This window comes from Hemicordylus capensis, chromosome 1 (genome assembly GCF_027244095.1).
Source record: "Hemicordylus capensis ecotype Gifberg chromosome 1, rHemCap1.1.pri, whole genome shotgun sequence".
In the NCBI taxonomy this organism is placed as follows: Eukaryota; Metazoa; Chordata; class Lepidosauria; order Squamata; family Cordylidae; genus Hemicordylus; species Hemicordylus capensis.
Genome location: NC_069657.1, coordinates 290425786 through 290440853, shown reverse-complemented (window position 1 = coordinate 290440853; position 15068 = coordinate 290425786). Strand labels below are relative to the sequence as shown.

The 15068-nt window shown below is 45.9% G+C and overlaps 1 protein-coding gene across 9 annotated transcripts in view; it reads right to left on the bottom strand.

The window, feature by feature from the left end:
- ARHGEF10 (Rho guanine nucleotide exchange factor 10) overlaps positions 1–15068 on the bottom strand; it is a 141229-nt gene that overhangs the window by 56115 nt on the left and 70046 nt on the right. For all 9 annotated transcript variants that reach the window (XM_053286169.1, XM_053286170.1, XM_053286172.1 and 6 more), the window contains one exon: positions 12651–12823. In XM_053286169.1, coding sequence (XP_053142144.1) covers positions 12651–12823 — 173 coding nt within the window. The remainder of the gene's footprint in view (positions 1–12650; positions 12824–15068) is intronic.

The window sequence follows — 15068 nt, the reverse complement described above, 5'->3', positions numbered from 1 at the left end:
CATTTTCAAGTAGAACATCAGGAACCGCTTTGAAGTTCTGAACCTCATCGATAGGGAACCAGAGGAACTGCGGAATGAAATCACAGAAGTTGTTAAGGACAAATGTGAAAAGAGACTGCCAAAGAACAAGAAACAGAAGAAAGCAAAATGGATGTCAGGACAGGCAATGGAAATAACCAAGAAGAGGAGAGAAGCCAAAGTCAAGAAAGACAAAGACCTCATGAAGGAACTTAATAGGGAATTTCAGAAAGCTGTTAAACGAGAAAAGGAACAGTACTACAATGACATCTGTAACGACCTTGAGGATGGAAATAGACAGGGGAAAATGAGGAAATTTTTCCAAAAGATCTCTGAACTTAGAAGGAGGTTCCAACCTCGAATTGGTATGTTAAGGGATGCCAAAGGGCAGATAGTAACTGATTCCGAGAACATCAAATAGAGATGGAAGGAGTATACGGAAAATCTGTACATCAGAGACATCAACATCCAAGATACTCTAGAAGATTTTCTCTACTTGCCAGAACCTATGGAAAGATGAAGTTAGATCAGCACTCTGGTCATTACCAAGTTGGAAGGCTACAGGAATTGATGGACTAGCTACAGAAATATGGCAGGCAACAGAAGAAGAATCAGTCAAGGCTCTAACCCAGGGATTCTCAACGTGTGGGTCCCCAGATGTAATTGGACTTCAACTCCCATAATTCCCAACCAAAGGCCACTGGGGCTAAGGATTATGGGAGTTGAAGTCCAATAACATCTGGGGACCCACACGCTGAGAAACCCTGCTCTAACCAAACGATGACAGCAAATTTGGAGAACACTACAGTGGCCAACAGATTGGAAGTAGTCAGTCTGCATACCAATACCAAAGAAAGGAGACTGAACAGATTGCGCAAACCATCGCACAATATCCTTAATTTCACATGCTAGCAAAATAATGCTCAGGTCATCCAACAAAGATTAGAACCCTACATGGGAAGGGAAATGCCGGATGTTCAAGCTGGTTTCAGAAAAGGCAGAGAAACAAGAGATATCATTGCTGATGCACGCTGGATAATTGAGAAAGCCAAAGAATACCAAAAAGAAGACAATATGTGCTTCATTGACTACAGAAAAGCCTTCAATTGTGTTGACCGTGTCAAGTTGTGGAATATCCTTAGGAAAATGGGTGTCCCAGGACATTTCGTTGTTCTCATGAGAAATCTATACAGGTAGCCACAGTCCAGACAGAACATGGTGAAACAGACTGCTTCCAGATCGGCAAAGGAGTTAGACAAGGCTATCTACTTTCTCCTTATTTATTCAACTTAAATTCTGAACATATACTGAGAGAAGCTAGAGTGGAAGAAGATAAGCATAATTTTAAAGCTGAAGGAAGAAGCATTAATAACCTGCGCTACGCTGATGACACCACTCTGATATCTGAGAATGCGGATGATCTGCAAGCTCTAGTAATGAAAGTCAAGGATACAGTGAAACAATGGGGCTATGACTAAATGTCAAGAAGACTAAACTAATGACAACAGGTACAGCAACCAGCCTCAGAATTAATAATGCAGACACTGAAGTGGTGGATAGCTTCTGCCTTTTAGGATTGACCGTCAACAGTAAAGGATCCAGTAGTTAAGAAATAGGCCACAGACTAGCACTTGGTAGGGCTGTAATGAAGGCCTTGGAAAGGATATTTAGATGCCGTGATGTGTCTATACCTACAAAGATTAGAATCGTTTGGACAATGGTTTTCCCCATGAGACTCTATGGATGTGAAAGCTGGACTTTAAAGAGGCAAGATAGAAAAAACATTGATGCTTTTGAACTTTGGTGATGGAGAAGACTTTTAAGGATACCATGGACAGCCAGGACTCCCTGATTCAGAAAAGATCAAACAGAGATGGAATGAATATATTTAAAAGCTGTATAGCAGGGACGTCAACATCTAGAAGATATTCCTTACTTGCAAGAACCTCTAGTACAGGAAGATGAAGTTAGATCAGCACTCTGGTCATTACCAAGTCAGAAGACTACAGGAATTGATGGAATAGCAACAGAAATATGACAGGCAACAGAAGTAGAATCAGTTACGTCTCTAACCAGACTATGCCAGTAAACTTGGAGAGCGACACAGTGGCCAACACATTGGAAGAGGTCAGTCTACATAGCAATACCAAACAAAGGAGACTGAATAGATTGCGCAAACCATCGCACAATGTCCTTCACATGCTAGCAAAATAATGCTCAGGATCATCCAACTCAGATTAGAGCCCTATATGGAAAGGAAAATGCCGGATGTTCAAGCTGCTTTCAGAAAAGGCCAACGAACAAGAGATATTATTGCTGATGCACGGTGGATAATTGAGACAGGCAAAGAATACCAAAAAGAAGTCAATATGTGCTTCATTGATTACAGAAAAGCCTTAGATTGTGTCAACCATGTCCAGTTACGGAATATCCTTAGGAAAATTGGTGTCCCAGAACATCTCATAAGAATGTTCTCATGAGAAACCTATACACAGGACAGGAAGCTGCAGTCCAGATGGAACATGGTGAAACAAACTGGTTCCAGATCGGCACAGGAGTATACAAGTATACGGGGCTGTATACTTTCTCCTTATTTATTCAACTAGCTTAACATATACTGAGAAAAGCTGGATTGGAAGAAGATGAACATAGTTTTAAAGTTGAAGGAAGAAACACCAATAACCTGCGCCATGTGGATGACACCACTCTGATAGCCGAGAATGTGGATGATCTGCAAGCTCTAGTAATGAAAGTCACAGAGCATGGTGAAAAAGTGGGACTATGACTAAATGTAAAGACTAAACTAATGACAACAAGTACAGCAACCAGCCCCAGAATTGGTAACGAAGACACAGACTAGCACTGGGTAGGGTTGCAATGAAGGCCTTGGAAAGGATATTTAGATGCCGTGACATGTCTAAACCTACAAAGATTAGAATCGTTCAGACAGTGGTTTTCCCCGTGACACTCTATGGATGCGAAAGCTGAATCTTGACTCAACAAGATAGAAAAAATATTGACGCTCTTTAACTTTGGTGCTGGAGAAGACTTTTGAGGATACCATGGACAGCCAGGAAAACAAACAAATGGATCATAGAACAAGTCAATCCAGAATTTTCACATGAGGCACAATGACCAGGCTCAAACTATCATACTTTGGACACATTATGTGAAAACCCAGCTCCCTTGACTAGTCCATAATGCTGGGGAAAGTGGAAGGAAAGAGAAGAGGACTACCAGCAGAAAGACAGATGGACCCAATTACGACAGCAATTAATGCACCACTGAGAGACCTTAAAAGGCCAAGTTGAAGACCGATCATCCTCAAGAGAATCTATCTATGTGATCACTAAAAGTTGACACCAACCTGAAGGCACTTAATCCATCAGTCAAGGTAGGAGGAAAAACTATCTTGGTTTTCCTCCTACTTTGCTCCCACACAACTGAAAACTGAGAGCACACACAGCTCCCAAACCTGGGTAGAACACAGTTTTTGATTGTGGGAATGATCTCAGTATATCCTGCAGTCACAGGGAAACCCAGCTTTGTGTTGAGATTAAGACATGCATACCAGCAAATTGAATGCTGGCTCAGCCATCAAACTTGCTGCTCATTCAACCTTCATGCAGACAGTCTACTTCTCTCGTTTTTAAAAGCTTCACACTAACTTTCATTTTTGTTGCCTTGTTAACTAAAAAAATTTTTTATAGAAGGAAAAAGTGCTTTAAGAATGGATAGGGAGATTTCTTGAAGGCGTCATTAGTGGGATGATAGACAATCAGTGTATAGTGAGCTTTTAAAGCAGAAATTCTGCTCAGAGTTTGCAAACGGTTTTTCAGTATCTCCCAGTCAGGTTCCACCAAGCTTAGGACAGCCAGCAAAACTTCTGATCTTTTTCTGGCCTGCATGTAGTTGCCAAAACCTGGTCATACAGGGAACATTGATCTCTCTCAGCTAGGCCTACTGAATTTCTTGACAGAACAGCAGGGAAGGGTCCCTTTGATTCATTCCATCGCCCAGCAATTTTCCAGTTACCAATGCTGTACTTTGGATATGCAACACAAGTAAGCTTATGGATTCTATTACTGTACCACCAGCCTTCTGCCTCCCTGTTGAAGGTTGTCTCAGTATGCTGTTGGGAACTCCCCTAGTTTATGGTTCTGGTAGACTTCAAATTGTGTGCTCATCTGGTTCAGTTCACAAGTTAATGGCCTCCATATAAACCACGGTTTAATCTCAATATATGATCCCACACATGTGGCTGGACATACACTTGACCTGATGCGATTGTTTTGGACAGAGTCTAATCCTGGTTTGATATCTTGGCTTGTTGACCAACAAATCAGAAACTCCTGCAACTGCTTTGAAATAGAAGAAAAAAGGCAGGATGTCAGATTACACATCGCTCACATCACGTCTAGCTTGACCCTTGGTGTTTCTTTGGACATCTTCAGCTGTCCTTCAGTAATTAAAACAAACTCAGTGATAAGCCTGATTAGTTTATAATCACTGGTTAGATTTTAAGGCTAGGGGTTATGACTGGAAAGAAATGCTTGTTCTTTTCTCATAATAAACAGAAGATAGTTCACCTTGTGGGAAGAGAGTAGTTTCAAAAAGAAAATGCCAGCTCTTCATATTGTATTCCTAAAATCAGAACTGTAAGGCCTATTCCAACACATACTGAATAGAGAAGCTGGGCAGGAGCATCAGAAGACACAAGATCAGTCCAAAATGAGTCTTAAAACTTGCAGACCTGCTTCAAAAGTTTTGCAAGTGCCATATGTTAAGTTGATTGCATTATTGAAGTAGTACAATTGCCACTGAAATGTCCAACTACTTGAGCTCCACTCAATATGTAATTAGCTACTTGTGGGGCTACTTTCAACTACAAGGAAACCGCCCCCCCCATGCCTACTTCATACAAGATACCTAGTACAAAGTCAAACCATTAAATGTATATGTGCACAGCAGCCAAAAAGTGTGCATGGATTCATTCATTCATTCAATTTTTATACCGCCCTTCCAAGCTGGCTCAGGGCGGTTTACAATTAAAAAACAGAAATCATTAAAAACAATTAAAACAGAAATACAAATATAAACACCAATTTAAAAGCTTCTTAAAAAACAATTAAACAATTAAAACCCTGAAAACCAAGTTAACGTTAAAAAATTTAAAACTAATTAAAAACCCTGAAAGGCAGGCCAAACAGATGAGTTTAAGGGCCCTCTTGAAGGTCAGTAAAGAATTAAGATTATGAATTTCTGCTGGGAGTGCACATTCCACAGCCCAGGAGCAGCTACAGAGAAGGCCCACCTCTGAGTCGCCACCAAACGAACCAGTGGTAACTGGAGACGGACCTCCCCAGATGACCTTAACGTGCGGTGGGGATCATGTAAAAGAAGGCGCACTCTAAGATATCTCGGACCCAAGCCATTTAGGGCTTTAAAGGTAATAACCAGCACTTTGTATTTTGCCCAGAAACATATTGGCAGCCAGTGTAACTGTTTCAAAACAGGCATCATATGGTCTCTCCGGGTTGCCCCAGAGACCAATCTGGCTGCCGCATCTTGAACTAACTGAAGTTTCTGAACTACGTACAAAGGCAGCCCCACGTAGAGCGCATTGCAATAGTCAAGCCGGGAGGTTACCAGCTGCTGCACCACTGTTTTGAGGTCATCCTCTTTGAGGAATGGACGCAACTGTCGAATCAGCCGAAGCTGATAGAAAGCACTCCTGGCCATGGCCTCCACCTGAGATACCAGGGTGAGGCCTGGGTCCAGGAGTACTCACAAGCTGCACACCTGCTCCTTCTGGGGGAGTGTAACCCCATCCAGCACAGGAAGATCTAACTCACTCCTCAGATTCTGAGCCCACACAATAAGCACCTCCGTCTTGCTTGGATTCAACTTCAATTTGTTATCCCTCATCCAGCCCATTACTGCCTGTAGGCAGGCATTTAGAGAATGAGTGCCATTTCCTGAAGATGAAAAGGAGAAGTAGATTTGGGTGTCATCAGCATACTGATAACACCCAGCACCAAACCTCCTGATGACTTCACCCAGCGGTTTCATGTAGATGTTAAAAAGCATTGGTGACAAAATGGAGTCCTGAGGGACTCCATATAACAGCTCCCGTTTTGAGGAGCAACAGTCACCAAGCTCCACCATCTGGAATCTACCTGAGAGATAGGAACGGAACCACTGCAAAGCAGTGCCCCCTATCCCCAACTCCCCCAGGCGATCCAGAAGGATACCATGGTCGATGGTATCGAACGCCGCTGAGAGATCCAGAAGAACCAGCAGAGTCACACTCCCTCTGTCGATTCCCTGGTAAAGGTCATCCGTCAGGCCGACCAATGCTGTCTCAACCCCATAGCCAGCTCTAAAGCTAGTTTGAAATGGGTCTAGATAATCAGTTTCCTCCAAGACTGCCTGGAGCTGGTCAGCCACCACCCTCTCAATCACCTTGCCCAACCAAGCGAGATTGGAGATTGGCCTATAGCTAAGGGGTCCAGGGAAGGCTTCTTTAAGAGTGATCTAACCATTGCCTCCTTCAGGCAGGGGGGCACTCTACCATCCCTCAGCGATGCATTTACGATATTAACTAGGCCACCTCCAACAATCTCCCTGCTAGATAGAAACAGCCAAGTCGGGCAAGGATCCAGAGAACAGGTGGTAGGCCACACCGCCCCAAGCAGCTTGTCCACATCCTCAGGAGTCACAGATTGAAACTGATCCAATCTAATACTGCAAGAGGGATTGCTGGACACCTCCTCCATAGACCTTGCAGAAATAGTGGAGTCAAAGTCAGCCCGAATACAGTAGATCTTATTCGCAAAGAACCCATTCAAGGCATCACAGTAGAGCAACTCTGGGGACTGATTGGAAGTAGAAGGAGCAGAAACCAAACTCCTCACAACCCAGGATAGCTCTGCCGAGCGTGAACCTGCAGCCGCAATGCGCACAGACTAGTATCTCTTTTTCTCTGAACGCACTGCCACCGCATAAGCCTTCAAATGGGTCACATGCTGAATCCTGTCAGATTTGAACCGAGTTCTCCTCCACTTGCGCTCTAGTTGCCTACCCAACTGCTTCAGCCCCCGCAGCTCCTCAGTATACCAAGGGTCCATTTTTGCAGCAGGTTGAAGGGACACTTAGGAGCAATTGTGTCTACTGCCCTGTTGAGTTCCCTGTTCCAGGTTCCTACCAGGGCATCGACAGAATCACCGGCTGCACCAACATCAAAATCCTCCAAGGCCTTTTGAAATCCCACTGGGTCCAGCAGCCTTTTTGGACAGACCAACCTAATAGGTCCACCACCCCTGCAGGGGTGGATTGCAGCTGTGAGACCAACCTTAACCAGGTAGTGGTCCGTCCATGACAATGGGGAAACCACTGGATCCCCCACCCATGGAACACCCCCCTGATCTGAACAAAAGACCAAATCTAGTGCATGGCCGGCAACAGTTGGTTCAGAAACTAATTGGGATAGGCCCATAGTTCTCATGGCCGCTATGAACTCCTGAGCCGCACCAGACAAGCCAGCCCCAAAGTGGATATTGAAGTCCCCCAGCACCAAAAGTCTAGGAGACCAACTCCGCGACCAGCTCCGTCAGCTCAGTTAGGGAGTCAGTTGGGCAGCAGGGTGGACGGTACACCAACAGAATCCCCAATCTATCCCTAGTTCCCAGCCTCAAAAATATGTACTCAATATAAGTCAGCAGTCTCACAGGGGCCCTGGTAAGGGAAATGGTATTCTTATGGACCACAGCCACTCCACCCCCCAACCCCCACATTCTCTAGCCTGCTCCACAACAGAGTAACCTGGTGGGAGAAGCTGAGCCCACACTGGACCACTTGCCTCCCCCAACCAGGTCTTGGTTATACATGCCAGGTCAGCTCCCTCATCCACAATCAAATCGTGGACAATTTCAGTCTTATTCTGAACTGACCTGGCATTTCAGAGGAGCAAGGCCAGATTCTGTGGGTCGTTGGAGCTGCTCCCCGAGGCCGAAGAGTTGACAGAACAGTTGAAAGTGGAAACAGTTACTAAATTACTGATTTCCCTTCCCCTGTAATGGCCAGCTGCTCTGCCAGTGCCAATTCTTCTATTCCCCACCACTACAGTAATAGCTGCTCCCAAACTGCTAGGCACACTCCCAGCACCATCCCACTCAAGAGAGCCCAAACAAATGTCTGCAAGAGGCCTGGCCCAACTCAGCCCCCCAGCCCTCAGTCCCACCCCTGAAGGCCCAGCCCCAAAGGCCGGCCCCCTTTGGCGGCTGGCTTCGTCGGCCGCCTACAGGCAGCCTGATGGCCACGCCAACGGCTATGCCTATGGCAAGCCTCCTTGCTTTTAAGCTTGCAAGCCAGGTGGCCAGATTTGGCTTAAAAAAAGCCAAATTCTGTCTTACGGCCCATTTGACCCACGAGTATACCCCTTAGGTTCTGGCAACTCTGCTTGCAAGCCCCAGAAGCCACTCCTCACACAAGCAGCTCCCAGGACAGGCAGCAGGTGGTGGAACTTCAGCAATCTGGGAGGCTGGCAACCAGCCAGATGGAACTTGGCAGCCGACAAGCAGGCTGCACTCCGTCTGTGCTGGAATGTCCACAGGAGGCAAAGGGGCTAGATGGTGAGTCCCAGCGATGGAATGGCCCTGCTCCCCCTGTTACCTTCCCACTTGCTTCGAGGCAAGCCTCCTTGCTTTTAAGCTTGCAGAGACACTTGTCTAATTATGTGCTAATCGGCTTAACAGATGGAACTTGCAAAGCTTTTCAAGCAGGTCTACAAGTTGTATTTGTAAGACTGAGATCTTTGTTGGTAAGGAAACACCAGATTAGGGGTGTGCATGGAACTGGCTGGCCTGGTTCAGTTTGAATGCAAACGGCACTCAAACCTGACTGGACCAGTTTGGTCCGGCCCCACTTCCTACCATTAATTAATTAGATGGAACCCTGTCCCCAAAGGGCTCACAATCTCAAAAAAAACATAAGACAGACACCAGCAACAGTCACTGGAGATAAAGTGCTGGGGCTGGATAGGGCCAGTTACTCTCCCCCTGCTAAATAAAAAGCATCACCACGTTAAAAAGGTGCCTCTTTCCCACGGGTAACCTGGGCAAAGCAGGGGTAACTTCTGCAACCAAGAGACCTCTTCCTCTGAGCAGCTGGTCAGGGGTGATCGCATTGCCCTTCATCCTTGGAGCACATAGGCAGGACAAAACGTGCTGCCGATGCACCCAAGGATGTGCTGAGCCATCCACTACTCTAGTCCTCAGCTGACCTGTGAAGGCGATTGCTTCCTCAATCGTCAGTGTGGTTTGGAGCTCACCCATTGTCTTCTTGAGGAGAGGAGTGGCAGGCTCCTCTCAGCACCATCTTCGTGGCAATGAAGAATGGCTCAAGTGCCAAGAGAACCTCAGAAAGGAGCGCCTGGTCCTGGTTGGACAGGTTGCACACTTCCAAGCCACATCTCCTTGCCAGGCCATGGATGGCCGGCTCTTGCTCCTGCAGGTGCCAGAACATCCTGAGGGATCAGGTGTTGCCTCTCCTCGAGCATCCACCTACCCTTTTCGCTCCAGTGGAAGAAAGCTGCTATCTTGAGGTACCTCTCCACAAGAGCAGCCATGGTGGCAGCAGGATAGTGCCCAGCACCTGCAGCAGAGATGTCTTGCCTGCCCACAGCCCCAGAAGGGCCAAGCGCATCACAAACTGACCCTGCTCGGCTGCCTTAGTTATGTTGGCAGCACTGTCCGTGACCATGAACCCTCAGTGAAAGTTTGGCTGCCCGGGCAGCCATCCCTCCACTTGATGACCCATGGCCACCAACAGCTCATCTGCCATGCAATTAGTGTCCAGCACTTTCACATACAGCACAGCCCACCTGTGCCCCCACCAGCAGATGTCCCCTCGCTCTCCTGCCCCCACCAGTATGCCATTAGGGACAGGTAAGCAGTGTACCTCCCACGGGGACTGGTCCACAGTGAAGTGCACCTAGGTGACCAGATTTGGCTTTTAAAAAGCCAAATTCTGGTTTACGGCCCATTTTACCCACGAGTATACCCCTTAGGTTCTGGCAACCCTGAAGTGCACACTAGTGTCAGGCACTGCTGTGTGCAGCAGCCCCAACACAGGTTTCCTGCATGCTCTATACAGGGAGGGTACTACCCACCTCCTGAAGGTAGTGAAGGGATGTTGTAACTGGGTCAAGCAGCCAGAGGAAGCCAGCATTCTCCACCACCTGGAATTGCTGGTTGTCTAATGGTTTGGGTGATGAGATGAGGTTCTGGGTGACCAGACCACTTGCCCACCAGTCACACCCACCATGCAGGCAACTTCCCCTGCTTGGGAGAAGGAGCAGATGCCTTGCCACTAGCTGAGGACACACCAGGCCTATTGCTGCTAGCAGGAGGCCTACTGCTGCCAGAAGGACCCCCAGGTGATGCCATCACAGATGCTGCCATATCCCCAATGTCATAAGATGCTCAGGGTCCTTCCTCCTTCTGACCTGTGCCCCACAGTGTGGTGTGGGTCACCATCGCTGAGCTCAAAGTGGTCCCACACCAAGCTGCTATCGGTCTGCGACTGTTTTGGTGGTGGTGGCACAGGGGTTGCTGGTTCATTTTGTGGGCCGCTACCACCACCACCACCCTCCACCAGGGCTGAAAAGGCCCAGGAAGTGGAAGTAGTTCCTACTCCTCCTCAGTTTCAGATGGGTGTGTGTGTCATACTGCCATTTGGGATTGGGGAGGATGGAGAGAGTGATCTAGCTGGGCTAGCAGCCGACACTTCCTCCTCTGTCGCCATGGGAAGAGCATCTTCCCTGACAGGGGAAGAGTCTCCCCACCCCCCGCCCAATTCTACCTCAGCCACCAAAGGTGGCTGCAGGACCCGGAAAGGTGGCTTCAGAACCCACCAGAAAGGACAGCCCGTGCACATTAGTGGGGTTGACTCGAGGAGTAGGCCCCTCTCACCATCGCCTTCCCCAAACTAAGCTCTATTTAAATAACTCTGAGTTCTAATAACCTGACCAAGGTGAGGGAGGGCTCTCACCTTCTGGTGTCTTCAGCTGGGGGGTTCCATTCCAGCCTCTTCAACTGGAGTCTGCCAGGTGTTGCTCTTGGAGGCACTTTGAGCCGAGCAGACACCCGGTGGAGGAAGGGGAGGTGAGCACAAGCGGGTGGGCGCCCACCCAATCAAAACAATGAAACCACCCAAAAAACAGGCAATCAGAGAGAGCCTTGCAGGCTAGACACCAGACAGAACACACCAACCTCCAAAAAACAAAAAATGAATCCACCAGGCACACAGACAGCAGCAAAGGTGCAGCTTGGGGGTGCGAAAAGAAAAAGAAAAAGAAACAGTACCAAAGTTATTAAAGCAACTGAGGGCTACAACCAAGAAGAAGAAGAAGAAAAATGCAAAGAAGCGGGGGGGGGGGTCAAAGCAGCACCCAGTTAAAGCCATTGGGACCTGCTAGTACCACTAGTAAAAAACAGACAAAGAAAATAAAAGCAGTTGGCACTGAAAATTAGAAGTAGAGACAGAGAGACAGATAAATCAGCAGGCATTCTCTGTCTCTCTCTCTACTTACTGGGCCAGGCAGGGGCAGGCCCAGAGCACCACTGCCAGTCTCTTCTCTATGTACTGCTGCTGTCTCTTTCTTATGATCCTTCTCTCAAGACACAAATGGCTCTTTGTCTCTCTGCCTCCAAGCAACCCCTTAAATACATTTTGAAAATCCCTCCTTTGGCCTCCCCCTTCCCTACTCCCTCCCCCAGCCAATGGTGGCACAGTTGCCCATGACAACACTTGATTTGAATGGTAACAAACCAACCAAGAACCAAGGAGATCTCAAACCAGTTGGGAGCCAGTGCTAGTAAATCTATCAGCGAAAGAGAATACATCCCTCACCATTCAAATCACTCAAATTGATCTGAGCTTGAATTGCGGCTGATTCAATTCAAACTCTAATCAGGTCCTTTATTTAGGGTTATTCGAGTAGAGTTTGAATTACCCCGATTTGAGCTTGAGCAGATTTGACCAGAATCGATTTGCACTTCTCTAGCTGTTCAGAACACAGCCACAGAGCTTCCCCACTTCCACTACACCCATGAAGGTGAGAGGGAGAGATTTTGGGGCAATCTTTGTGCTCTCTGAAGTGCCCTGAGGGCTGTGAGACCCTCAAGGACACATATTCAGAAGGCAAAGGGCACTTCTGGAGGCAGCAAAGATCACACGCATGCACAGCAGTAGTGGGGAAACTCTCTGCAGCATAGACATGTCTTCCTGATGCATCCATATTGTGTTGCTTAGGATGTCAGCCTCAGTTCTTTGAACCATATACTGGGAAAAGAACCAGCAGAAGTATTCCACAATTACTCCTTGGAAATTTTTGCTCAGCCAACTGGTTGCCAGTGCCAACCCAGTGGTGGAGTATTTGTAATTTTCACATTGTGAATGATGCAAAATATTGGATTAGGCCCAAGGGACCATGTTTTCTGAACATTAACATACAAACATTAGGCAAGGGTCAAAATTGCATAATAATGTAAAGGAGTCATTACAAATCTTCACATAGTTATTTAAAATGAGAAATGAGTAGCCACAAGCAACTACTGGCCAATACTTACTTGGTTTAGCATTGACAACCATATTCTCAGAACAATGCTGTGGCGGGAATCTGCAGTTCTCACTTTGACCATCACTACTCCCATATTCAATGACATCCACATGTCCAAGGGGCACACTCCATTTTAGTAAGTACCTCTGGCCGGTCACAATGCCACTACTTTCATGCAAAGAACTAAAATCAGGACACAGAAGAGAACATTTTAGCTTGATCCATTTTATCTATCATTTAAATTCAGGCATATGCTTCAATAACACAGATAAAGTGATCTATACTGTGCTGAGTTAAGGTTTTAAATCTTATGTTCAGAGTTCAGCAATAACTAAACACCATGATGTTTCCTAGAAGAAAGTTATCCTCCTTAAAAGGACAGTATGCTGTTATCCAGAAGGAAAAAAAGAAGTTTGGCAACCTTCCCTTTTCTTTCCCTCTGCCCCCATGCAGCACTTTGTTTTGAATGTCTCATGTAACAATTCCAAGGTATTTGTCACTGACTGCCTGTGTGCTCTGCAAAGCCAGACATGTGAAAAGTGTGTGTAAAATATTTTCTCATTAAATAAAACATGAAAAGTTCTAGTAACAACAAAGAACACAGAATTGAGATTCAGGCAGATAAGAACATCTCCATACAAAGACCTTAAAAGAAGATAAATAGGAGTGGAAAACAGAAGCAAAACGGAAGACACAGGAGCTCTTCATTTTATTACATATAACAGGACCTTAACTTCAAGGGGGAAAGGGTTACAGAGGTCATAAACCTTACTATATATATTTTTCCACCATGTGTAACTTTTGACTGTGTTTTAGTGAAATCTTGAATCAACACAACTTACCTAAGTACACGTGGGTCTCATTCCCTTTTTCCTGTGGGCATTTCTAACAGGCAGAGATAGGCCCTCTTTACTTCTGAATGTCAGATCCAAGAGCTAATATTACAGTTGCCATGGGGATGCTACAGAGAAAAGCTTCTCCTGGGCAAGCCATCCAACCAGTCTCTAACTCTTGTAAATACATGCCACCTCCACCACTGTGCAGCCCTTTTCCACATTCCCAGCAGCCACTCAGTCAGGCTCGATAAACTCAAAACACGATGGGTCAAATGATAACTACTTGCCAACATTATGGGAGGGCAAGTTTCATTAGCCAAAGCCAAGCAGACCATTTTCACTAGTATCTGTATGGCAACTGTAATACTCACCCCAGTCCTCAGTAGCCCCCAAAGGTACTCCTCTGGGCAATTATTTCAAAGTAAAGCAAGGAAGATGCTCCACATGCACACATGCAACACACACAGATGAGATTGGGTTGATAAACTTTACCATTAAATCTATACAACTGAAAAATTACAATAGGTTTATGAGAGGGCTTTTAAAAATATAGTGTGTTTTAATGCTCTTATGTAAGTGACATTTATCTCAGTGATTAATTTGGGTAGAACCATGTACTGAAAAGTTCATTGTGGAGGGAACTGACCATGTATTTTTGCTTTGTTTCATGCCCTTTATTCCTTTATGTGGACATTGTGCATTTCCAGTATAATTACAATGGAGGAAGTTGTAGTAAAGAGGAAGAAATTTGGGGGCCATTTGGATGATACTGCCTGTATGACAAGGATGTATGCATGCCATGAGTGTGAACGTCATTCTTCCTTTAAGGACACCTTTCCCTAATTGGGGGACATCTTTCATCACAACTTCTCTTCTAAACTTCCAAGGAATACTAGTTAGTATTTCAATTGCACATATGACCTTTCTGTGGGAGAGGCAGCTGGTAGACAAAGTATGGATCTGAATGGATCTCAAGTTCGGCAAAGAAAACCCTTAAAAAGTAGAGGCGTTAAAGCAGTTCACTAAAAAGTTGTAGGGAAAATAAGGCAAGCTTCTATTATGAGCAGATTGTCAATTCCAGTTCCAAGATTAGAACTCAAACAGCTTATTCTTCACAACAGATAGCAAGCCTTTTTGCAGAAACTGAAGAACAGGAATAACGCATACACTTCTCAAGGACGAAAAGAGGCAGACTGACCAACACTCAAGAATTTAGTGAATATGTGCAACATTTGTTTATCTTATTAAAACAGTTAAGAGGTGTAACAACGAACAAGCGACAAAAATGACTCAGCCTCTGATTATGTGGCACAGTGTCAGTTAATGGTTGCTAGTCAGAGCCGTTTGTCACAGTTCTCTTGGTCCCCATTGCTTCACATTCACTACTTCTTTCTGATGTCTCGTCTGCTTCCCTCGGTCTCATTTCTCCCTTCACCTTCTTCTGTATAGCTGCCACTCCCCTCCCAATGGCCAACACAGTACTGTGCTGGGGGTGGATAGGGCCAGTTACTTTCCCCCTGCTAAATAAAGAGAATCACCACGTTAAAAGGTGCCTCTTTGCCAAGTTAGCAGAGGTAATGCCCTTATACAAA